General features: G+C 43.3%; 1 protein-coding gene across 1 annotated transcript in view; it reads right to left on the reverse strand.

Annotated features, from left to right (window-relative positions):
* The window catches only part of DYNC1H1 (dynein cytoplasmic 1 heavy chain 1), a 3,754,902-nt gene that overhangs the window by 1,773,729 nt on the left and 1,956,213 nt on the right, over positions 1-24,960 (reverse strand). Inside the window, exons 49-50 of the mRNA XM_044073590.1 lie at positions 1,908-2,114; positions 1,678-1,799 (exon numbers count right to left, since the gene is read on the reverse strand). Of these exons, the coding sequence (XP_043929525.1) occupies positions 1,678-1,799; positions 1,908-2,114 (329 nt within the window). The remainder of the gene's footprint in view (positions 1-1,677; positions 1,800-1,907; positions 2,115-24,960) is intronic.

Raw genomic sequence — 24,960 nt, forward strand, 5'->3', positions numbered from 1 at the left:
CTAAAATCAACCCTGCTGAGAAGTGCTCACAGTCGGATGATACAGCTAATCTGAAGGCTGGGGACTGCACAACTACTACTACCTTCACTTTCCTCCAATCATGTCTTACAGATATGTAGAAGATATTTGTACTCTTCAGTGGCAACAACCTCTAATACAGTGGCCATTTTTTCATTCACTTTTGTCCCAAGTCTGGCATCAGAAACTGTCCACCTTTGAGTACAGGGAAAGATGAGGAGGCATATGTATACATCTGACAGCATCAACATGAAATCTGAAGCCATTTGTTCTTTCACATTCATCCCAATCTAACATCAAAAGGGGAACACAGAAGGTGACTATTTCAGCCATGCAGGCAACCCTACCCCAACATGAGATGCATCCAAAGAAGCACTTGTCTTCTCAGAGTATTTTGAAATAATATTTGTGAGGTTGGGTCATTAAGCCTTAAAGAACTTTTCTGAAGAACTAGATCCTTTCCATAGTCATGAAGTTGTTTCAGGCAGTTACTGGATCAAATTTTGGAAAAAAGCTCTAAAATCCAACACAAAGCATCATGACTCATGACTTCTGGGGATATACAGCCCTCCTGATGTCCACTTCAACTCAGCTATATCACACTGCAGTCTTGGACAGTTAGGATGGGCCAAAACAATGCAGACAAAAAGCTGAAGAGTAAGAAAAACATGAAACAAGGCCAGGATGGAAATAAATGAGGAGGCAAGCAAGAATCATCACTAAAGGCCAAAATTAATGCTCAGTATTACTACTTTAATATCTTTGGTACCTATATGAAATATACTTTCTGCAAATCTGTGTGCAACTGTATATATATACACTGCTAATTTTGCGGAACTTGGAAAGAAAATCAGCTCTGAGAATGCTAAAAATGTGGGTATATGCAGTACTCAATGGACTATTAACATTCATATTTGGTCAGTAGTAGCTCCTAAATCCAACATCTGTTCTGGAACCACCACTACAATCTCTCCCTTCAACTTGTAACACAGGTGGACAGTTTGCGCTCATTTCAGCATCATGCTGCAAATGTGGTTAAAAAGTCTTTTTAACTTGTGCAACTCACAGCTAAACGTTTACTTCAAGATGAAAAGTCCCTACCCCCTTATAGTCCACACTGATTAGTCCCATCAGAATACAATGCACCCCTTTGTGTTGTACCTCACTGTACACATCGGGTAACTGCAAAGATCACATATATTCATAATTAAAAAGATCAATGACTTGTCAAGTCTACGCTACCAGGAGAGACTGGAAGCTCTATCACTGTATGCAGTATCCTATAGACTCCTTAGTGGTGACATGTGCCATGGTTATTGGGCCATAAGTGAGACCCAGCAGTATATGACCTTTTCTACCTTCATAAACCACAGTCCTACAAATACTACAACCAGAGACCTAAATCTACTTAAAAGGTGAAGACAGATTTGTAATGTACTGTCTACTCCTCTGGAACAAACTTTCTCTCCATGTGCTTTTCAAAAGGGTGGGCATTCAAAAATACACCATTGGTATGACTGGGCTGTCCTTCCTTGAAGAAGGCAAAGCCTAGGGTGGATAGTAGCAAGGTATTAACAGCTTCCTGACCCAGTTGCCTAGTATTTTCTAAGACTCTATACCCACAAGGATATAACCTGCATTGTGACAGTACCATTTTACCTGTGGGAAAGAGGTTTCCTTCCAGGATCAGTAGGAGGGTTACAAGCACCAACAAACTGAATTCTTTCTAATTTTACCCAGGTCTGGTCAGATGTACGATAGAAACCACCATGTTCTACCATCTGTGGATTAAAAATGAATTGGGAAAAACAATCAGACTGACTACTTTAAAATGCTTAGAATTAAAAATTTAATTAAAAAAATAACGCTTTTCCAGACTTTTAAGTTACCTGTCTAATGAAAGAGATAACTTTCTGAGTTCCATATTTGTCCATGTCAGGCAAGTTGATTTCATCACAGAACAGAACCAGCCATTTACCAAGCTGCACAGGAGCCAGAACAACACCATTGGGAGTCCTTCTGTACTCACAGTAATGATCAAATGTTTTCAAAAGTAACTCTGGAGTAGTTGCACTGGAGAAGTTCAAACCAACAACCTAAAACACAATTGCAAAAATCATCAAAAGCCTCAAATCTATGCCCAGTGAATGTTCAAACATCTCATTTCATAATGCTGAATAATCAAGTACTGAACAATCCATTTCAAAAAGCTACTCAAGTTTCAAAACTTAAATATTAATTCAGAATATTCATTCAGAAGTTCACAGGAAAACTTTCTCCAGCAGGTGACATTCAGCTCAACCTTGAAGCATTGCCTGTAAAATTCAATGGGTAAGAAAAACTGGAGGCAATGGACCAAAAAACACAGAGGGACAGACTGCTTGAATGAGGATGTCATGTCACCCAATGTATATAGAGAAGCTACAGTGATACAGTACACAGCTACATGACAAGCATCAGAGAAATGTTTATACTGAGAAGGTCTGCATACCTTACGGTGCATGTAGACTACTGAAAAGGGAGAGAAGTCTATTCAAGACTGCTTTACCAAATTCTAAATATTCGGATAGTGCATCCGGGCCAAGGTTCTGCATATGAGTCAATCACTGAACAAGAGGTCACAACACATTTGATGCAGTCAACCCTCTGAAGCATGCAGTCAAGGGAACACACTTCCCTGAGTAGTGAAAATAAATAACTAGGAAAAGGTTTATCACCCAAATAGCAGCAGTAATGGGCACACATTTCAAAAATGCATTCTCCTTGTTCTCCTGTTATCAATGATATATGCATACATACACACACATTCAACAATTACTTAAAACTTCCATTGGTTGAACAGCAACTGATCGAAAACAAAAGAAAAACATTTTTGTATGGGGACAAGCCACCCACCACCATGCTAACTTAAGACATCACACTATTATAGAGAGGGAGAACACCCCAGTTGCCCATTGTATCACAGTCGCTCACAAAATTGCTGGCATGTTCAATCGGTTGCTTTTCTATCAGTCATGCCAGCAGTTTTCTGGGTTCAGCAAGCTACCATTCAACGACTTGTAGACAAGCAACACACACTTGTACTTAGAAGTTTGAAATAAACAACCTTGGCCAGGAAGCAATATATGCGTTCACTATAATCAATGGTGAGGAAAGTCCTGAGCAGTAATTATTTGTTAGCTTTAATTGCATTTGTGTTCTATATGTATGGAAGGAGGGCTTGAAAATGGCAGCATCTCACTTCCTATACTCCACTTTTTTTTTTTTTTTTTTTTTTTACTTCTTACTGAATTAATGTCTTATTTAGAGGTTAATATTTAAATCAATATTTACTTAACTGAGTTTTATATGCTTTGCAAAACATTTTGGGATAAAGTATAACACCAGAGTTAACTGCTGGTATTTCCTCCTCCATCTCCAACTCATCAATATTAATTTAATCCTTGTACCTCCTGCCAATACCCCCATGGCATCACAGGCAGAGAAAACACCTATTCAACTGCTCCATTCATATAAGCACTCTATCGACTGTGCGAATACTACTTACAAGGAAGGAAACAAGGAAGAGAAAAACTTGCACAGTTGATTGACTTCATTAATAAAAATCAGATAAATAGAAAAAAATCATCTAGAATCAGCAGATTGGTAAGATGGTAAGAAGTACCTGTTGCAAATGGTTTTCCCAAATGATGAGCACACTAAGATGTCTTATTTCAATTTCAGAAGACTTTGGTGAAGTATAACTTTGAAAAGAAACTCAGGAATAGAAAATTAACTGCTGTGATGCGATACTGAAACTGGTGAAAGACGAAACTGAAAGTACTAAGGAGGCCACAGCTTGAAGCACTGAGATATCAGGCGTTTCAGCCTACAGAAACATGTGTTTTTTGGACCCTGATGCCTGTGATCAGCCTTCTTATTTGGATTCCTTTGTTTCCTGCTGGGTGAGAGCTGTTACCAGTCCCTTTGTTCTCAGTGCAAGATATGATCTCTAGGGCCATCACACAGGCATCCAAACGGGGCTTATTCCTTATGCAGGCTTTCAGGATTCTGTTCAACAAAACCCTGGCCCTCCTTACAGACAGCACACCCGTGTGAACTTGGTCTCCACCACTGGTTCTACAATGGAGGCATGCCATGGCACATGGTCCCACCCCATCACCCCGCCAAGGAAAAGGGAGCAAGCTTCTTAATCAGGTGTAAGACAGATATTCCAAACCCAACCATTTATAAAACAATAAGGGCTAATAAAAATTTAACCTCAACAGCTTTCAAAAAGAACTTGTAGCTTGTGACTGGTCACCCCCGAAACACCTACCATTAGATGATGCACTCAAATACTTTAATTCTAAATTCTTAACCACTCTATACTGCCCTGCCCCAATGCGCACAATTAGAACTAGAACTAAACCAGCCCCATGGCTTTCCAAAACTACCAAACAAAAAATCCTCCAAAGAAATAAACTCTGGGCCAGCTGGCGTACAATGAAAAACCCTACAGAACAATTAAAGTTCAGACAGCTAAGAAACGAAACAAAAAAAGCCATATTGTCAGATAAAAGAAACTTTTACTGTCAGCTTCAACAAACCCACCAAAATAAACCTCAAAAATTCTGGTCAGGCATCAATAAACTCTTATACCCAGGTCATTCAGTCACTCCCACTCCCTCAGGCTCTGATCACAACCAAACAGCCAACTCAACACTTTTTTTCACAGAGACCATACAATCTCTATCTAATCAGCAATCTCCTGACACCATATCTTCTTCCTCGGATATCTCCAACAGCCCACCACTATTTCATTTTCAACCTGTTCCTACATCCCTTGTCTGTACCCTTATTCAGAAACTTAAACCCACCACCCTCTCTGCAGATCTACCTGCAGAATACCTGCAGAAAGCTGCAAAAGCTATAGCCTACCCATATCCATCCTCATTAACAAAACTATTTCTGAAGGAACTATCCCATCAATTTGGAAACTTTCACATATTCCACTGCATAAACGTGGCAATTCCAAAGATGTATCTAACTACAGGGCCTATTGCCATATCCCCACTGGCAAAAGTCATGGAAAAATGCATTCCAAGGCAACTTTTAAGCTACCTACTAGAAAACTTACTAGCCACCTGCCAACATGGTTTCAGACTATTTCATAGCACCACCTCTGCTCTCGTATCCTTTACCGACTGCATTAATAGAAATCGAAATAGCGACACTCTATCCTCAGCCCTCTTTACTGATCTGTCAAAAGCCTTTGACATGGTTAACCACCACCTCCTCAAACATACTCAAAAACCTGTCATTGGACACGCTTGCTATACAGTGGTTCCAATCCTACTTAAATAACAGGAGGTACTATGGGAAAATAACCTGTCTTCCCACCTCCCAGTTGCCCTTGGTGTCCCTCAAGGCTCCATATATTGGGTCCTCTCCTCTTCTCTATCTTTACAAATGACCTATATTCTGTAATACCACAAGCTACCTGTATCCAATATGCAGACAATTCCACACTAATATGCTCAGCCACTTCTCCATCAGAACTTCAGTCCCTAACCCAAAACGTCTTTAGCACAGTAGAGAATTGGCTTCTACATCGATGTCTCATCTTGAACCCAAAAAACCACAAACATGCTACTATTCACTCCCACCCGTAGGGCCACCCCACAGAACTTTACTGTTACATCTAGCAATGGGGCTATCATATCTCCTGATCCTACCACAAAACTACTTGAGGTATTAATTGATAACCTCACCTTTGAGCCTCATATCAACAACACTATAAAACAGTAAAAAAATTAGGTTCCCTCTACAGGATCAAACCCTTTCTGACTCCACTAGCCAGGACCACTATTGCCCGTACCCACAATCTCAACCCTACTATATGTCTCCCCTAGCTATACTAAACTATGTAAAAGCAATCTAAACAAGTTGGTTATCTCCTACAACAATATTGCCAGATTTGCAACTGGGTCAACCTATAGAACCCATCATTGTAACAACCTTAATCAACTTGGATGGTTAGAGTTGTCAAATCTAATACTATTGAACCAACTAACAGTTGCCCATAAGATCCTGTAGCAGCCAATAAATACACCAATACTCACTAACCTTACCACTCCCTATAATAATCTCAAGGCCCTACGCTCATCAAACAAACTACTGGTACAAATAGCTAAAACCAACAATTCGGCTGGTGACTCATTGTTCTCTAATACAGTGGGTAAAACCTGGAACACCCTCCCCAATGACCTAACCTCCCTATCCTCAGTTACCCTATTTAAACAGCAATCTGAAACCTTACCTTAAATCACATTGGTTATGCCCCTGTGCTAACCCAGACTACCCACTTTGCCCCTAGACACTAATCTTCCTACCCGTATAAGCTTGTTTACTTATCTATTAACAATAATGTGTGTGACTTTAGAGTTTAATACTGTCATTGTACCATATTCTGTATGAATATCCATAGCTGTTATGTACTATGATTTTTTTTTCCTTATTAATAAATTATATGCAATGAAATGCAACGATTGCCAAAACTTTGTAATTTACCTGTGTTTTGTAAATAATACTCTGTGGAGCTTTTCTCCCTGGGCCTCCACTGAAAATGGACATATATCCAGTTGGTCCAGCCCGGTCAACAAATGTAAAATAAAATAAATAAATAAATAAAATAATGCTGCAACATTGTTAAGCCACCCCCCCACCCCACCAGCGATAACAGGCACCTAAACCATTAACTGAACTCGGGCCACCAGAGTCACAAGCCAGGTCTTTACCCCCTTTAAACCAAAGGAGACAGCATTAGCCTGCAAAAATAAGAGGACTGTGGACACAAGTGTCTTCAAAGAACTCTGAAATTGAAAATGAAGTCATCCCTCTCATGCTGGAATGGCCTTTGGCAACATTTACTAATGGATAGGCTTCTGCCTTAAGGCAACATACTGCAGAGCTTGCAAATAACTCAAACACTTTTCTCAGTAACTAAAACTCTCCTCTCCCTCCAACAACCAAAAATGACAAATATGCAACTATCGTAACAGCTAACCTATAAGAATGCCCTTTAGGATATTTTTTGGTGGGGTGCATCATCCTCACCAACCACAATTCAGCATTTTTGCTACCCCTTCTTTGAAGGGGTCTGCCCACCTATACTGGCCCCACATACAATGATGTAAAATCAGCTACTAAAAGTCGCACATTCAACAGCCCGCCAGTTTGCTCTGATGACACTAGAGAAAGAATCTACAAATCAAAAAATATCCAAGACTTGACAGTTACACAAGTACACAGCAGCCTTGAATGTGATCAAGGTGCCAGAGTTCAATTAGTAGCCCCAGCACGGGAGGAGTCAGGCAAGGAAGGTGAGGGGTGTGGCCCATTTGTTTCTCCTGAGTTGGGTATGCCCACTTGGGGGGGGGGTGCACAGGTCAGACCCATTTCCCCTGGTATAGACAGAGGAAAAAGTACAGTTTTGTACCTACCATAAATGTAGATGTTCGAAGATCCACATTGCTGCAGTCCTAACACTTGGGGTAGTCCGCTGTCCCAGTCGGCCCGAATACCAAAGTATAAGGCTGACGTCGGTCAAGGCGCATTATTCTGACGTCAGGACGTCAGGGTACAAATGCGCATGACCGACGTCATATCCTCAGTCTTTTCTTGCCCCAGATGTCATAAGACCCTAAAAAGATAAGGCCAAAACCAAAAAACACCAAATACTCCTGTACCAAATATATGTACAATATATACAAATTTACAAAAGTACAACCCCACCCACACAACCACCCCTAAACACAGAGGGGAAGGAGGGAGGGTAAATTGGACTGCAGCAATGTGGATCTTCGAACATCTACATTTATGGTAGGTACAAAACTGTACTATGTTCTTCATCTCACATTGCTGCAGTCCTAACACTTGGGTAGAATCCCAAAGCAGAGGTAAGGGAGGTTGGCAAATCATAAAGAAGCAGGAGCTGTCAACATGCCCTGCAAAATAGCCGTGGCAAAACCAGCCCTAGATTTAGAGTAGAGGAAGGTGGTAATGCTTAGAGAAAGTATGCACTGAACTCCAAGTAGCTGCCTCCAAAATATCCTTAGTTGCCACCCCCCTTAGAAATGCTGTTGAAGTGGCAGTAGCCCTAGTGGAATGAGGCCTAATCCCAGCTGGAATCTCCTTGCCATGATGGGAATAACAAAATGCAATGCAAAACCCAATCCACTTAGAAATAGTTTGTTTTGACACAGGCTTGCCCTGAGAACTCAAAGCAAAAGAAATAAACTGCTGAGACTGCCTAAAATCCTTAGTCCTGCTTAAATAATAACGCAACTGCCTGTGTACATCTAAAGTGTGCAAAATCTTTTCCCCCTTATTTTGGGGATCTGCATAAAAAGTAGGCAAATGAATAGTTTGGTTTAAAGCCACACTAGAGACCACCTTAGGCATAAAGGAAGGATTAGTACGTAATGATACCCTATCCTTATGGAAAATCAAAAAAGGCTCAACCGCCATAAGGGCCTGCAATTCAGAAACCCTTCTTGCAGAAGTAATGGCCAACAAAAAAGCAGTCTTCCATGACAAGTATTTCAATTCAGCAGTAGCCGCAGGCTCAAAAGTTTGTAGAGTAAGTTTCTCCAACACAAAATTGAGGTCCCAAGCAGGAGTAGGAGCTCTACGTGGGGGTCTTATATTCTTTGCCCCTCTAAGAAATTGCTTGAACAAAGGATGAGAAAACAATGGTGGGTCACAATCATAGTGAGCTGAAATTGCAGCAGCATGAATCTTAATGGAAGAGAAAGACAAACCTTTGTCCAATAACTCAGTAAGATATTGAAGAGCCATACTCAAATTAGGCTCAGAAACCTCCAAATCCTTTGCTGCACTCCAAAATAAAAATCTCTTCCATTTTTCTGTACACTTTCCTTGTACTAGGTCTTCTGGCTTCCATAATCACATTCAAAACTTGTTGAGGAAGTTGAGACCTGCTGTGGTTCAAAACAGAATATGCCAGGCTGTTAGATGAAGAGAGTGAAGCTTGACATTGAGTAGATGACCGTCCCTCTGAGACAATAGGTGTGGAATCAAAGGTAAAGGCCATGGAGGCTTCCTTACCAGACTCCTCAGTAATGGGTACCAGTGTTGCCGAGGCCAATCTGGAGCTATTAAAATCATCCTTGGCTCGTCTTGTCTGACCTTTAGGAGTACCTTTGGGAGGAGAGGCAGAGGTGGAAAGGCATACACATGAAGATTTTTCCAACTGAAAGAAAGAGCATCCACTTTCCAAGCTGTGTGATGAAACCTTTTCGTGCAAAACTTTGGCAGCTGGTGGTTTAGTGGAGAAGCGAACAGATCTATGTCTGGAGTTCCCCATGACACTGTCAATTTCCGAAATACATGAAGATCCAGTTTCCACTCGTGGGGATCCATGATTTGCCTTCTTAATACATCTGCTAAGGAGTTCTGTGCTCCCGGCAGAAACCTTGCCTGAAGATTTAGTTGCAAGCTGAGCGCAGTCTCCCACAAAATCATTGCTTGCCTGCATAGAGGATAAGAATGTGTTCCCCCTTGTTTGTTGATGTACCACATGACAGTTGTGTTGTCTGTTAGAATCAACACCTGCCATGGAAGAAGTAACTCCTTGAAAGCCATTAATGCAAACTGGACTGCTAACATCTCCTTCATGTTGATATGTAGATGCTGTAGTCTGGCAGGCCACTTGTCTTGTATCCACTTTCCATTCAGATGAGCTCCCCAAGCTATGTCTGAGGCATCTGTCGTTAGAATCTGACTCGCCTCTGGCCGGGTCACAGAGAGTCCCTTGTTTAGGTGACATTCCTGAGCCCACCACAAAAATTCCTTTTGAATGCAAGGTATTATTTGAATGACAGTGTCCAAATCCTGGCAGTGCTGTGTCCATACATTTTTGAGATACCATTGTAGCTTCCTCATATGCAGTTTGGCATTGGGAAGCACCAGAATACAAGATGCCATGAACCCTAAGGCTTGAAGGACTGTCCTTGCAGTCAGCCCGGACTGAAGAGATAGTTGATGGAAGTAAAGGGAAAGATTCTTTTGTTTGTCCGGGGTTAAAAAGGCCATCTGGGTTGCTGTATTCAGTCTCACACCCAGAAAGCACATGTCTTGAGAGGGTACTAGACTGGACTTTATTTCGCTCACAGAATACCCCAGGCGTCTTAGCACTGCTATCACATATTCCAAATGCTGAAAAAGGTCTTCCTTTTCTTGAGCCAGAATCAGGCAGGCGTCGAAGTAAGGATAGATTTGTAGTCCTTTTAGCCTGAAGTAAGCTATCACTGGAGCCAGAAGTTTTGTGAATACTCTGGGCAGTAGATAAGCCAAAGGGCAATGCAGAGAACTGATAATGGGAATTCCCAGCTCGAAAACGCAGATACTTCCTGCAACTTAGTCTGATAGGCACATGAAGGTAAGCCTCCTTGAGATCTAAAGTTACCATCCAGTGATCTTTTCCCAGCAGAGGTAAAAGCTGTTGTAACGCCAACATTTTGAACTTGGGAATGTCCAGATAAGTGTTGAGGATAGATAAATCCAAAATTGGTCTCCACGTGTTCCCCTTTTTTGGTACTAGGAACAGGCGAGAATAAAATCCTAGGCCCCTTTCTGGCACAGGAACCGGCTGAATGGCCCCTATTTGGAGTAACAGAGAAATTTGCTTGTGAGCCTCTTTTCTTTGTAGAGGAGGAATGTCTGGCATGCCTTTGAAAGGAGGCAAGGTATGGAAATAAAACCTGTAACCGTGGTGAATGATATCCAATACCCATCTGTCTTGGGTAATTAAACTCCAATTTTCTTTGAAAAGTGCCAGCCTTCCTCCCAAAGGTGCTGCCAGACGAGAAGGCTCTGGCAGCTGAAAAGGCAGGTCATTGGGCCTGTTTACGAAAGGACTGACCCCTGCCCTCACCAGAAGACTGAGCAGGTGCACTCCCTGTTCTAGGCCTAAAAGAACCTTGAGCTCTGCCCCTACCACGTCTAGACCTACCCCTAGACTGGGAATCATAAGAAGGATATGTCCACCCCTTAGTAGGCCAATTTCTACTAAACTTCGGAGGCTGGACCTGCAAAAAATCTTTAACAGTCTGCATAGACTTAGCCTTGTCCTCCATTTTCTTTAAAACTGCTTCCACAGGCGAACCAAACAACACATCAGATTGTAACGGAGCATCTAAAATCCTTGTCTTAACATGCTCAGCCAAATTCTGATCCCTCAGCCAGGCGTGCCTGCGAAGAACAGAACCCGTGGCAGCCACCCTCGAAGAGGCCTGTACAGCATCAAAACCACATTGCAAAGAATGCTTACCCACCTGTTCAGAAACATGAACTAAATCCTGCAACTCTTTACACTCAATACCTTCCGCCAGAGCATCCACCTTAGACTTCAATTGTGAAAGGAGATAATTTTGGTATTTTAACATGTGGAACTGGCAATTCAAAGCCCTCATGGCTAAAGTGGAAGTATACACCTTCTTTCCCCATCTATCCAAAGCCCTTGCCTCTTTATCAGGAGGAACCGGATTTTAAACAACAGAAGCCTTAACACCTTTAGGCCCCTGAGAAACAGTTTCTGGGTCTGCCCTAGGACTCCTAAAAAGATACTTATGAGCTTCAGGCACCCTATAATACCTATCCGGTTTAACTGGGGCAGGAGGCAAAGAATCAGGGTTCAGGGAAGCCTCTGCAAAAACATCTTCCACCACATCCAGAACAGGAGGTATAGCTAAAGGCCTATGCTGGGGTAGAAACAAAAATTCCCTAAGCCGTTTCCTGGAATCAGAGAAATCTTGACCTTCCCATTTAAAATGCTCCCTCATGGAATGAAGAGTCTCTGAAAAAGAAAAATCCTCAGGAGGAGAAGCCGAAGGAGTAGAATCATCTACATCAGAATCAGAATAAGGAGGATACTCCTGTAAGTCTTCAGTCAAGACTCAGAAGCCTCGAACACTGCTCAAAACTCTCAAGCTCAGGTTCCACCCTAGGCCTCTTATCAGGGGGGGCATAGAACCTCTAATCATAGTAATCAAATCTTCTGCCATTTTAAACAAATGTTTCTTAGGCAGAGACCCTGAAGAACTAGGAGAGACACCCACTGAAGTTAAACCTGGCCTGCCTCTCGAAGCCTTGGAAACAGAAGGGAGGGCCTAACCACCTTAGGAAGGGAGGGAGAACAGCTACCTGAGAAGCCCCTTCAGCCTGGCCTACCTCCTGAGAGGACACATCTTGTAACAGTAAAGTCTCTCCCTGAGACTCCAAAGAAACTTCTGGCAGAACCTCCGGCTCCACCGAGCCCTCTAAAGAACCGACGTCCGGGACAGACGGTTCTTCCAACCTAGGCTTTGCTGCTTTGTCCTTGCGCTATTCTGACGAAGCGGACGCCGGAGGATCCAACGGCATTTTATAATTACAACGCTTCCCAAAAACTAACCTGGCACAGTCTAATCTCCTCTTTATAGTGCGTTTGTTAAATCTAGCACAAGAGCGACATCCAACAACGTCGTGCTCAGGCCCTAAGCAAGGTATACACAAGGTATGGTAATCCCTATGACGTATCTGTTTCCCACAAGAAATACAGTTATTCACTTTTTCTGACATCCGGTTAAATACTGAGGCAAGAAAAAGACAAAATATTCCCCAACGGGGTACTTAGCCAACTTTGATTCGGTCTGAAACTCCGACTTCAGAAAATTTCAGAACGCCAACATGCACTCGCAATACTGCTTCTGCATCGGACCATGCGGCAAAAAAGACTGAGGATATGACGTCGGTCATGCGCATTTGTACCCTGACGCCCTGACGTCAGAATAATGCGCCTTGACCGACGTCAGCCTTATACTTTGGTATTCGGGCCGACTGGGACAGCGGACTACCCCAAGTGTTAGGACTGCAGCAATGCGAGATGAAGAACATGTACAGTTTTGTACCTACCATAAATGTAGATGTTAGAGTGTATATACTGCTGCAGTCATCACACTTGGGTTATATCCTGCCGTCAGGCGGTCCCGCAGTCGGCCGAATCCCAAAGTCTTGGTCCGGCGTCGGTTGTCGTCGCTTCTTCCCTGATGTCAGTGCGACAGGGGGATAAAAGAGGTAGCAGACGCCATTTTCTTCAGTTTTTCTTGCCCCAGATGTCAGGTGCCCCCAACTAGAAAGGCAATACAAGTAACGATGCAAAAATACCTTAGTAGATAAACAATAGTACTGTTAGCAAATACACCATATAGACATGCATCCAATAGATTGATGTACATGGAGTTATAACTAACACCCTGGTATGTAAAGGGGATGGTGGGAGGGTAACCTGGACTGCAGCAGTATATACACTCGAACATCTACATTTATGGTAGGTACAAATATGTACTATGTTCATCGTGTTATACTGCTGCAGTCATCACACTTGGGTTGAATCCCAAAGCTATGGATGGGTGGCTGGTACTAAACTGGGTTAGGTGAAGCTAGGATGCCCTGCAGAACTGCAGTGGCAAAACCAGCTCTGGTTTTTAATTTTAATGGAAGGTGGTAGTACTTGGTAAAGGTGTGCACTGAACTCCAAGTAGCTGCCTCCAGAATGTCCTTGGTTGGAACCCCCCTGAGAAAGGCTGTTGAGGTTGCTGTAGCCCTGGTAAAATGGGACCTAATATTAACAGGCACTGCTTTCCCATGGTGCGAGTAGCAAAAGCAGATACAATGTGCTATCCATTTGGAGATGGTCTGTTTTGAAATAGCCTTTCCTTGTGAACCTGCAGCATAGGATACAAAGATTTGGTCAGTTTTTCTGAAGGTCTTTGTCTTATCCAAATAGTAACATAGCTGTCTGTGAATGTCCAAAGAGTGAAGGAGTCTTTCTCCTTTATTCTGGGGGTTTGGATAAAAGGTGGGTAGTAAATGAATGGTCTTGATTCAAAGCCACACTGGATACTACCTTTGGCATAAAGGTAGGGTTAGCTCGTAAAGAGACTCTGTCCTGATAGAAAATGATGAAAAGTTCCACTGCCATAAGTGCCTGTAGTTCTGAGACCCTGCATGCTGAGGTGATGGCCAGCAACAGAGCTGTTTTCCATGACAAGTATTGTAGTTCTGCTGAGAAGGCTGGTTCGAAAGGAGGCAGTGTTCATTTTTCTAAAACAAAGTTGGTCCCAAGCTGGCGTTGGGGGTTTTCTGGGGGGTCTTATATTCTTAGCCCCTCTGAGAAACTGCCTTAGTAAAGGGTGTGAGAATATGGGAGGATCCGTATTATATTGAGCTGAAATGGCTGAAGCATGGATCTTAATGGATGAGAAAGAAAGGCTTTTGTGTAGCATCTCAGTTAAGTATTGCAGTATTTGAGGAATGTTTGGTATCCAAGGATTTTGGCCTTTAGCCTGGTTCCATGCACAAAATCTTTTCCATTTGTCTGAGTAAGTTTTTCTGATGCTGGGCCACCTGGCCTCCAAAATGACATTCAGGACGTCCTTTGAGAGAAGTGTTGATTGAAGATTCAAGGTATTCTCCATGCAGCTAAATTTAAAGTCCTGAGCTGACTGTGAAGGATCTGAGAGTTTTGCTGAGTCAACAGAAGTGGGAATTGAGGTAAGATCCATGGAGGGCTGTGAATCAAGGTCCTTAGTAATGGGTACCAGTGCTGACGTGGCCAGTCCGGAGCAATGAGGATCATTTGTGGTCTCTCTGATCTGACTTTCAGTAATACCAAGGTAATAGCTTGGTCAAGAGAGGTAGTGGTGGGAAGGCATAGACTGTCAATGCTGTCCAACTGAATGATAGGGCGTCCACTTTCCAGGCTAGGGAATGATAAGTCCTTGTGCAAAATTTCTGTAGTTGGCAATTGCTGGGGGAGGCAAATAGATCTATGTCTGGGCGTCCCCACCTTTGAGTTATCATTGAAAATACTTGTGGGTGTAGTCTCCACTCGTGAGGATCTGCCAAATTTGTGCTTAATTCGTTTGCCAATATGTTTTCCTTTCCTGGCAGGAACTGTGCTTGCAGTTGTACTTGGTAAGTCAATGCCGTGTTCCACAAGGTCATTGCCTGTCTGCATAAAGGGTAGGAGTGTGTTCCTCCCTGTTTATGTACCACATAACTGTGGTGTTGTCTGTCCTTTTTAGTAGTTGTCCTGGATGCAAGAGGTCCTTGAAGGCTGTCAGTGCATTTTGCACAGCTAGCATCTCCTTTTGGTTGATGTGTAGATGCATTTGTTTTGCAGACCATTTGCCCTGTATGCACTGTCCTGCCATGCGTGCTCACCAGGCGTAGTCTGAAGAATCTGTTGTCATAGTTTGGTTTGCTGGAGGTAAGACAAAAGGAAGACCCTTGTTTATTTGACATGCTTGAGCCCACCATAGGAACTCTTTTTGAAGGCAGGGAATGAGAGGTATACTTGTTTCGAGGCTGTGCCTGTGTTGAGTCCATACACTTTTCAGGTACCGTTGTAATTTCCTCATATGCAGCTTTGCATGTGGAATTAGTTGAATGCAGGATGCCATGAACCCCAATGCCTGCAGGATTTTCCTTGCAGTGAGCTGGGTAAAAGTTGCCATCTTTTTGAAGTATTGAGTCAGTTGTTTTGTGCGTCTGGCATGAGATAAGCCATCTGGGTCGTTGTATTTAAGCTGGCACCCAGGAATATTATGTCTTGTGAGGGTATTAGCTTTGACTTCTTTTTGTTTACTGTGTACCCTAGGCAACTTAGCAACTTTGTTACAAATGCCAGGTGCTGTAATAGAATGGCTTTGCTGTCCGCTTGGATCAGGCAGTCGTCCAGATATGGATAAATTTGTATCCCTCGTTGTCTGCAGTACGCAATTACTGATGCCAGGCATTTCGTAAATACTCTGGGCGCAGTAGATAAGCCAAAGGGCAATGCAGAGAATTGATAATGCGTTGCACCCTGCCAAAAATCTGAGGTATCTTCTGCAATCTTGTCTGATAGGGACATGCAGGTATGCCTCTGAGGTCCAACGTTACCAGCCAAGACTCCTTGCCCAGCATGGGAAGAAGCTGCTGTAGTGTGAGCATTTTGAATTTGGGTACATCCAGGTATTTGTTTAGAATTGAGAGGTCTAAAATGGGTCTCCATGCTTTGTCCTTTCTTGGTACTAGAAACGGTCTTCAGTAAAAACCTTGACCTTGCTCCTTTGTAGGTACCTTTTGAATTGCTTTCATATCCATGAGAGCTGAAATTTGCATTTGTGCCTCTGCCCATTGGTTTTGAGGCAGATTTGACATGCCTCTCATCCGTGGTAAAGTGTGAAAATGAAATCTGTAGCCTTGGGTAATAATATCCAGAACCCATTTGTCCTTTGTTATGATGCGCCAATTTTGTGGAAATAGAGCCAGTTTTCCTCCCAAAGGTGCTGCCAGGGCAATTTTGCTTGGCAGGCGAAGAGGGAAGTCATTGTTTCCTGAAGGGTTGAGATCTTTCGTCTCCACCTCTGAGTTGTTGCATGCCACTGCCTAGGCCTGAAAGAACCTTGTGGCTGGCCTCTGCCCCTTGGGCGTCTGTACCTAACCCAAAAAACAGCAAGCGTTGACACTACCAACCACGAAAGGTGGACACTTTGTGTATAATCCACAGAGTTTATTAAGAATCCAATTCTGCAAGTTTAAAATACCTACCCCTTTGGGGTCTGTCTGATGCAGGAAAGGACCAGTTTTTTGATGGCCAGTTTCTGCTGAAACGAGGAGGTTGTACCTGTAAAAAATCTGTCTGCATAGATTTTGCCTTTTCTTCCATTTTCTTTAAAACTTCCTCTGCTTTGACACCAAACACATCTTCCTGCAATGGAGCTCTTTTAGCCAAGCATGTCTACGTATTACAGATCCTGTGACAGATGCTCTACATGAGGCTTCCAATGAATCAAAACCACACTGTAAGGTATGCTTTCCCACCTGTTCTGCTGCATGCAGCAAATCCTGCATCTCTTTGAAATCAGGTTGATCTGTCTGAGGGATCATTTTCTGCTTTAACTGTCTAATCAAGTACTGCTGGTATTTTAGCATGTGGAATTGGCAGTAAGGCCCTCATGGCCAAAGTGGCAGATGTATACACTTTCTTCCCCCATCTTTCTAATGCTCTGGAATCTCTTTCAGAAGGTAGTGGATTCTTAGCAGTAGAGGCCTTAACCTCTTTGGGACCCTGGGAAATGGTTTTGGGGTCTGCAACATGGCTTTTATATGGAAACTTATGAGAATAAGGAACTCGGTAGTATCTGTCTGGTTTAGCTGGTGCAGGAGTTAAGGAATCTGGGTTTAGACTAGATTCGGTGTAAACATCATCCAAAATGTCTAAAACTGGAGGAATTGCATGGGGTCTATGCTGTGGATGAAGAAGAAACTCATGGAGTCTTTTCTTAGAGTAATCTTGGCCTTCCCAGTGGAAGTGTTCCCTCATGGTGTGTAAAGTTTCCCCAAAAGAGTAGTCTTCAGGGGGGGAGACAGAGGGAATGGACTCTTCAGCATCTGAGTCTTCATAAGGAGGGAAGGAATAATCCTGGTCCGCAGAGTTAGCTGAGGAAATAGATGCTTGGTCAGAGGAAGGATAATCTTCCTCCAGTCTAGGCCTTTTGTCAGGAGGGGGTTGTGAACCCCCGATAAGGGTAATTAAATCCTCAGCCATCTTAAGCATCTGTTTTTTAGGCATATGGGCCTGTGGGAGGGGTTTGTGGACCCAGTTTCCTAACTTTTAAGGGGGCTTTAAGTTTGGCATAAGACTTAATAGAGATAGTTGTCGGTTTGAAGAGACCTTCAGAAAACGAAGGCCTGTCCAAAATCTCCGGATCACCGTCAGGGTTGGCGTCAGGAGTGAGATTCGGTCTGGGAGGCCGTCAGAATTTCTAAATCAGCGGTAGTCAGGGGCTGCGTAGGCGCCTCGCTGAAAACCGGAGAACCGGCGGCAGGCCTTGCTGAGGCCTCAGTATCTGGTCTTGGCCTTGGTTGCCTGTCCTTAACCTTGCGTTTTTTCATCATTGCTGATGTCGGCTGCTCCAACGACATGCTATAGTTAAATTTTCTGCCAAAATAATGTCAGGCGAAATCTGCCCGACGCTTGATTGTACGTTTGTTGAACCTAGCACAAAACAGACAACCAGAGACGTTGTGGTCTGGGCCTAGGCAAGGAATACAATAAGAATGAAAATCCTTAGGAGGTATTTGCTTCCCACAAGAAATGCAATTAACTTTGTCTGACATCGGTCTGAGGCAAGAAAAGTTTCCCCAATGGGGTACTTAGCTTTAGAGAAGACTTCGGGCTGAAATTCGAAAATCTCAGGAGCTAGCCGACTGGCACTTGCGAACTGCTTCTGCTTCGGGCACTGTGTGGCAAGAAAGACTGAAGAAAATGGTGTCGGCTACCTCTTTTATCCCCGTCGCACTGATGTCAGGGAAGAAGCGACGACAACCGACGCCGGACCAAGACTTTGGGATTCGGCCGACTGCGGGACCGCCTGATGGCAGGATAACCCAAATGTGATGACTGCAGCAGTATAACACGATGAACATCCACTGTGCATACTTCTTAGGTATGGATAGTACTGCTTGAAGGAACACCTCCTGTAGAAATGAAGGGATATCCTCCATGGTCAGCCTACTGCAAGTGTCTTTCCCAGGTCTCTGCCAAATGCATAAAGGGTAACAATTTCAAATCACACCTGATAGCTGTCTGAAAGATAGCTCCTCATCCTTGCACCCTGATGACAGGAAACAAATGGGCCAAATAACAAGGAGAGTGTTGCTTATCCAAAGAAAACAGAAAAAAAAATCCAACAAGAAAATTGAACAACTCTCCAAAGGAGTATATGCTGACCTCATTACTAACTGTATATGATTAACAGATACTTTTAACAGAATGCATACTAAAGTGTCTTCAAACTGATCTCAAACCCTAGACTGGTTTTATTATGAAAAAAAAAATAACTCGTACATTATTCACACAATTGTTTAACCAATCTTTTGTGATGAATAAAAATAACTTTTGTAATAGTGTACTTTTGTAAACATGCAATAAGTGGATTAATGCTTTAAAAGTACATTTTACAATGTGACTGATACCATTTGTATTACATGAATGCAAACCTGACACTGATAACTAAGCATTACAAATAAATCTATCAGAGCTGCAGCAGGCACTCCCTCCTCTTCAAAAGACTGTAGAAGTAATAGAGACATCCAGAGTGAATTCCTGCTCCTACATCAAGGTTTGGAGACGTCACAACTGAAGTCCAGCTTCTGAAGTCAAATGAAATGGCTGTGCAGAAAAACAATGAACCTTGACTATTCTGGGCTGCAACAAGATTCATCTTATTAGCCTGAAAACTCTGATACTTTGGACAGGAAATCTTTTAAAATAGATATGGTCAGTATTTTTCTAACTCTGCCTGCTGTAGAACTGAATTCTTGTGATTTAGTGAAATAGACTTTCTGCTATTAAGAGAACAGTTAAGTTTAACACCATTAATTAAATCTGATATGGAGAAATCACACAGTCAACCAAAATATAACAGAAACATACCCCCCCCCCCAACAAGTCGCAAAGATCAAGAATCCCTATGAAGCTAAAGGTTATCTTTATAATACAAGCTCAAAATTAACTGACTTAAGCTGAAGTTACTTTAAACTTTTCTCTAAACCTTCACTTTTGCATACAACTGGCACATGTTGAAGACCACCAATTATAAAGCTTACTGGTTGAAGCCTGTAGGAATTTAACTTTCATCCTGTTAACAGGGAAGAATAAAGAATACTTATGTAAAATCTTACCATAACCATAGATTTCCTCTTCACACTGCTGCAGTATTCTTAACGTGAGGGATCTCCTGCCTGAAGGCGACCAGACCTCGGCCAATATACAGAAGTAGTATGCTACTGCAGGGTATGTGGGATGCCGCACGTAGGCTACAGTCAGATGTAGGCCATAAAAGTGACGTATGCATATACCAACCTCATAAGTGAATGCCGCAGGAGGAATGCCAGACTAAGGATATGAACCATCAGAACATCCAAGCAAAGCATAAGACCGGGGGGTGGGGGTGACAGAATACTGCAGCAGTGAAGGGGAGGACATCTATGGTTATGGTAAGATTTTTACACAGCTATTCTATGACCTTCTATTCATTTGCTGCAGTATTCTTAACCTGAGGGGGAGTGACAAAGCTCAAGACGGAAGCGAGGAGGAAGAAGCAGAGGAGCTCTCAATGAAGCTATATAAAATGGCTTTAGCAAATCTGGCTCTGGATCTGGAGATGCTATCCAGTCTGCAATGTTTGGTAGAGGTATGAATAGAAGACCAGGTGGCTGCTTCAAGGCACTGTTACCCAAGCCCTTGAAGAATGCCTTAGGCAAATATTCTTTGAAATCCAAGAAGAAACAGTCTGCTTGGAAACAGGTAAACCCAGAGCCCTGGCAGAAAATTAAATAGCTGATCAGATTTCCTGATAGACAACTTAGCTTTACTCTTATCCAAGTAAAATCTATGTACATCTAAGGAGTGCAGTACCTTCTCACTATGGGTTTGGGGAGAAGCGAAGGTAGGCAACTGAAGGGCTGGTTAAGGAATAACTCATTAAACACTTTTGGTATAAAAGAAGGATTTGTTCTCAAGGATACCCTGTCCTTATGAAAGACCAAGAAATAAGGCCATAAGGGCTTATAGCTCTGACACCCTTCTGGCTGAAGTCAAGGCTACTAGTATAACAGTTTTCCAAGAGCAATGTTGGAGGGAAGCCAAAGATGCAGGATCAAAAGGGGCCAGGGTCAATTTTTCTAGAACAAAATTAAGGTCCCAAGGGGGAGGAATAGGTTACATGGGAGGCCTAATGTGAAGGACGCCCTTAAAGAATAGTTTCATCTCAAATCTGGATGCTAGAGGGGGAGACGGAAGCAGACAAGTAGAAATAGCCGAAGTATGCTTTGACAGAAGAATAAGCAAAGCCAGCAGACAGCAATTCACATAACAGACAGATAACCGCTGGGATTCCCACAGACAGTGGGGGTCTTGGTTCTTAGAGAGACACACCAGAGTGAAAATATTTTCCATTTGGAAATGCAAGATTTTCTAGTATTGGGTTTTCAGGGCTCCTGCAAAACCCTGAGAACATCCTACCACCCACAGTGTCAGCTGTAGTGTTGACAGGTGTGGATTATCAGGGATCCTTTGTTCTGTGTGAAAAGGTCCAGTCTGTGAGGTGAGTTGTGGTGATGACCCTTGGCTAAATGCAGGAGGAGGGGGAACCAGTGCTGTCTTCGCCAAAAGGGAGTCACCAGCAAGAATTCTGATCGGTCCTGTTGAATTTTGAACAGGATCTTTAGTATTACAGGAAGGGGAGGGAATGCATACAGAAACATCCCTTTCCAAGAAAAGGAAAGGACGTCTGCCTTCCAAACCACAGGACTTGGGACTCTGGCACACAATTTTGGAAGTTGTCTATTCAGAGGGGAGGCAAATAAATCTATCTGAGGAATACCGCACTGGTGGACTATGGTCAGGAACATCCCAGTGAAGCATCCATTTATGGGACTGAGTCAGGGAGTCTGCCACAAGAATCCAGATGGAGGGAATGGTACACTGCCTAAATAGTCATGTGGTACTGAACAAGAAACTCCCATACCAGAAGAGCCAACATACAATTAATACAACTGTTAATTACAGATGACAGGGAACCAAAACGTACAGTTGTGTACACTTAGCATAAATTTAGATGTTAGAGTGTATTCACTGTTGCAGTCAACACATTTGGGTTATCTGCCTGCGGGTAACCCCCAGCTGGCCTGAATACCACAGTCTTGGGATTTCTGCATCGGATGCTGTCGCTTCTTCCATGACGTCAGGGGTATAAAAACATGCAGCCAACACCACATCAGTTTTTCTTGCCCCAGATGTCAAGTGCCCCCACAATAGGAAGCAATTATATGGGTATGGAACACCCCCAGCAAAAAGCAAATACACATGATATAAGATATGCCAAACAAGGATAGGTAAAAGTAAAGAGAAGTCAGGGGGCTGGAGGGAGGGTAACTAGGACTGCAACAGTGAATACACTCGAATATCTACATTTATGTTAAGTGTACACAACTGTACTATGTTCTTTGTTTTTCACTGTTGCAGTCATCACATTTGGGTTGATTCCCAAAGCTAAGGAAGGGTGGAGGTAGTTAAGGAGCGTTAGAGCTAGCAATTAGGCCCTGTAAGACTGCTGTAACAAATCCAGCTCTGGATTTACAAAAGATAGGCAAGTAGTAATGCTTGGTGAAAGTATATACAGAGCTCCAGTTTGCAGCTTCCAGGATGTCCCTGGTAGGTACTCTTTTGAGAAAAGCAGTAGAGGTAGATGCAGCCCTAGTAGAATGTGTTGTTATCCCCTGTGGGGTAGGTTTTCCATGATGTTTGTAGCAGAAATGGATGCAGTGTGCTATCCATTTGCAAATGATTTGCTTTAAAACGGCCTTCCCCACTGCCCCTGCAGCAAAGCTGACAAGCAGCTTTTCAGATTTTCTGAGAGGCTTAGTCCTGTCCAAATAGAACCTAAGCTGTCTGTGCACGTCCAGAGAATGCAGTATCCTTTCCCCTTTATTCAGTGAATTAGGGGAAAAAAAAGTAGGAAAATGAATGGACTGGTTTAAAGCCAGACTACACACCACCTTGGGCATAAAGAATGGGCTAGTAATGAGGGAAACCCTATCTGCATGGAAGATAATGAAGGGCTCCACTGCCATAAGGGCCTGCAGTAAAGGCACTCTTCTTGCTGAAGTGATGGCTAGAAGTAAAGCTGTTTTCCAAGAGAGGAATTTCAACTCTGCTGTAGCAGCCAGTTCAAAGGGGGGAATAGTAAGTTTTTCCAATACAAAGTTTAGGTCCAAGGCTGGAGTGGGAGCTCTCCTGGGGGAGGAGGTCTTAAATCTTTGGCCCCTCTAAGGAACTTTTACCAGAGGATGAGAGAAGAGGGGTGGCTCAGTATTATAATGAGCTGAGATGGTTGAGGCATGAGTCTTAAATGAAGACAAGTAAAGGCCCTTGTGGAGCATTTCTGTTAAGTAATCTAGTATATTAGGTAAGTTGGGCACCGTTGTGCCCATCCCCTGAGACTGGCTCCAGGAACAGTATCTTTTCCACTTTTCTGAATAGGATTTTCTAGTACTAGGCCTCCTTGCCTCAAGAATGGCATCCAGCACTTGCTTACTGAGGGTTGCTAGAGGTGAGCTCAAGGGATTAGCCAGGCTGCAAGGTTCAGGGTTTGAAGCAGAGGGTGCAGAACTTGGCCCGCCTGCTGAGACACAGTAGGGAGGGGGTCTGAGGCAGGTGCCATGGTTGTAGCACTGTCAGATTGTGCAAAACAGGGTACCAATGCTGGCATGGCCAATCTGGTGCAGTCAGGATTGACCTTGGCTTGTCCTGTTTGATCTTTAGTAGAACCTTCGAGAGGAGAGGCATAGAAGTAAAAAAGATGAGACTAGTAGGCCTTCCCAGGTAAAGGTCAGGGCATCTACATTCCAAGCTTGACTGTGGAGAATTCTGGTGCAGTATTTGTTCAACTGATAGGTCTGAGGGGAGGCAAACAGGTCCACCTCTGGAGTCCCCCCATCTGTTCCTCAAAAGCTTGAATATTTTGGGTTCCAGTTTCCATTCGTGTGGGTCCATAATATTTCTGCTTAAGTCATCTGCCAGGGAATTTAGTTTGCCTGGTAGGAATTGAGCTTGAAGGAGCACTTGGTTGCTCAAGGCTGTGTTCCACAGAGTCATGGCTAGTCTGCAGAGTAGGTAGGAATGTGTTACCCCCCACTTGTTTATGTACCACATAACTGTGGTTGTCTGTCTTTACCAACAGTTATCCTGGAAGAATGAGGTCTTTGAAGGCTGTCAGAGCATTCTGCACAGTTAACATTTCTTTTTGATTGATATGCAAGTGCATCTGCTTTGGGTTCCATTTGCCCTGAATGCACTGCCCTGCCATGTGAGCCCCACCTCAATGCGTAGTCTGATGCATCTGTTAGGGTTTGGGCGGCAGGGGGTAGAGTGAAAGGGAGCCTCTTTTGGTTGCATGCCTCTGCCCACCAAAGAATTTCTGCCCTTAGACAAGGAATGACAGGAATTAATGTTTCCAGGTCCAAAGAATGCTGACACCATGGACTCTCTAGATACCATTGAAGTTTCCTCATATGCAGTCTTGCATATGGAATTAACAGAATGCAAGAGACCATGAACTCCAGAGCTTGCAGTATTTTCCTTGCAGATAGCTGAGGTTTTGTGGCCAGTAGGGTGAAGTAGGATGTCAAATAAATTTTTCTCTGGAGTGAGGAATGCCATCCGGTAAGTTGTGTTCAAGCTTGCTCCCAAAAATACAATCTGTTGTGAGGGTACCAGGTGTGATTTCTTTTCGTTGATGGTGTATCCCAGTGAGGTTCGAAGTCTCTTTACAAATGCCAGGTGCTGTAATAGCAAGCCCTGACTTTCCGTCTGAATCAGGCAATCGTCCAAGTATTGGTAAATCTGAATATTTCTCTGCCTACAAAATGCAATAACTGGAGCTAGGCACTTTGTAAATACCCTGGGCGCAGTAGATAAGCCAAAGGGAAGTGCTGGGAACTAGAAACAGACTTGAATACAAACCTTGTCCCCTTTTGTTCTGCTGGGGCAGGTTGAATAGTCTTGAAGTTGAGGAGAGAGAGCACTTGTTTTGGGGCCTCTGCCCACTGGTTTGAGGGGAGGTTTGGCCATCCACTTGAGGTTGGGAGTGAGTGGAAGTGGAATCTGTATCCTAGAAAAACTATGTTTAAAACCCATTTGTCTTGGGTAATGTATTCCCAGTTTTTTCCATGCAGGGCGAGCTTTCCTCCTAAAGGTGCAAGTAGTTGAGCAAGGCTTGGAAGAGTTAAGTACAAGTCATTCTGCCATTTTACCATAGGGGGTGGCTTACTACTCCCTGCTTT

Source organism: Protopterus annectens, chromosome 6.part0, assembly GCF_019279795.1.
Source record: "Protopterus annectens isolate FY-2018-M chromosome 6.part0, PAN1.0, whole genome shotgun sequence".
NCBI classification, from domain to species: domain Eukaryota; kingdom Metazoa; phylum Chordata; order Ceratodontiformes; family Protopteridae; genus Protopterus; species Protopterus annectens.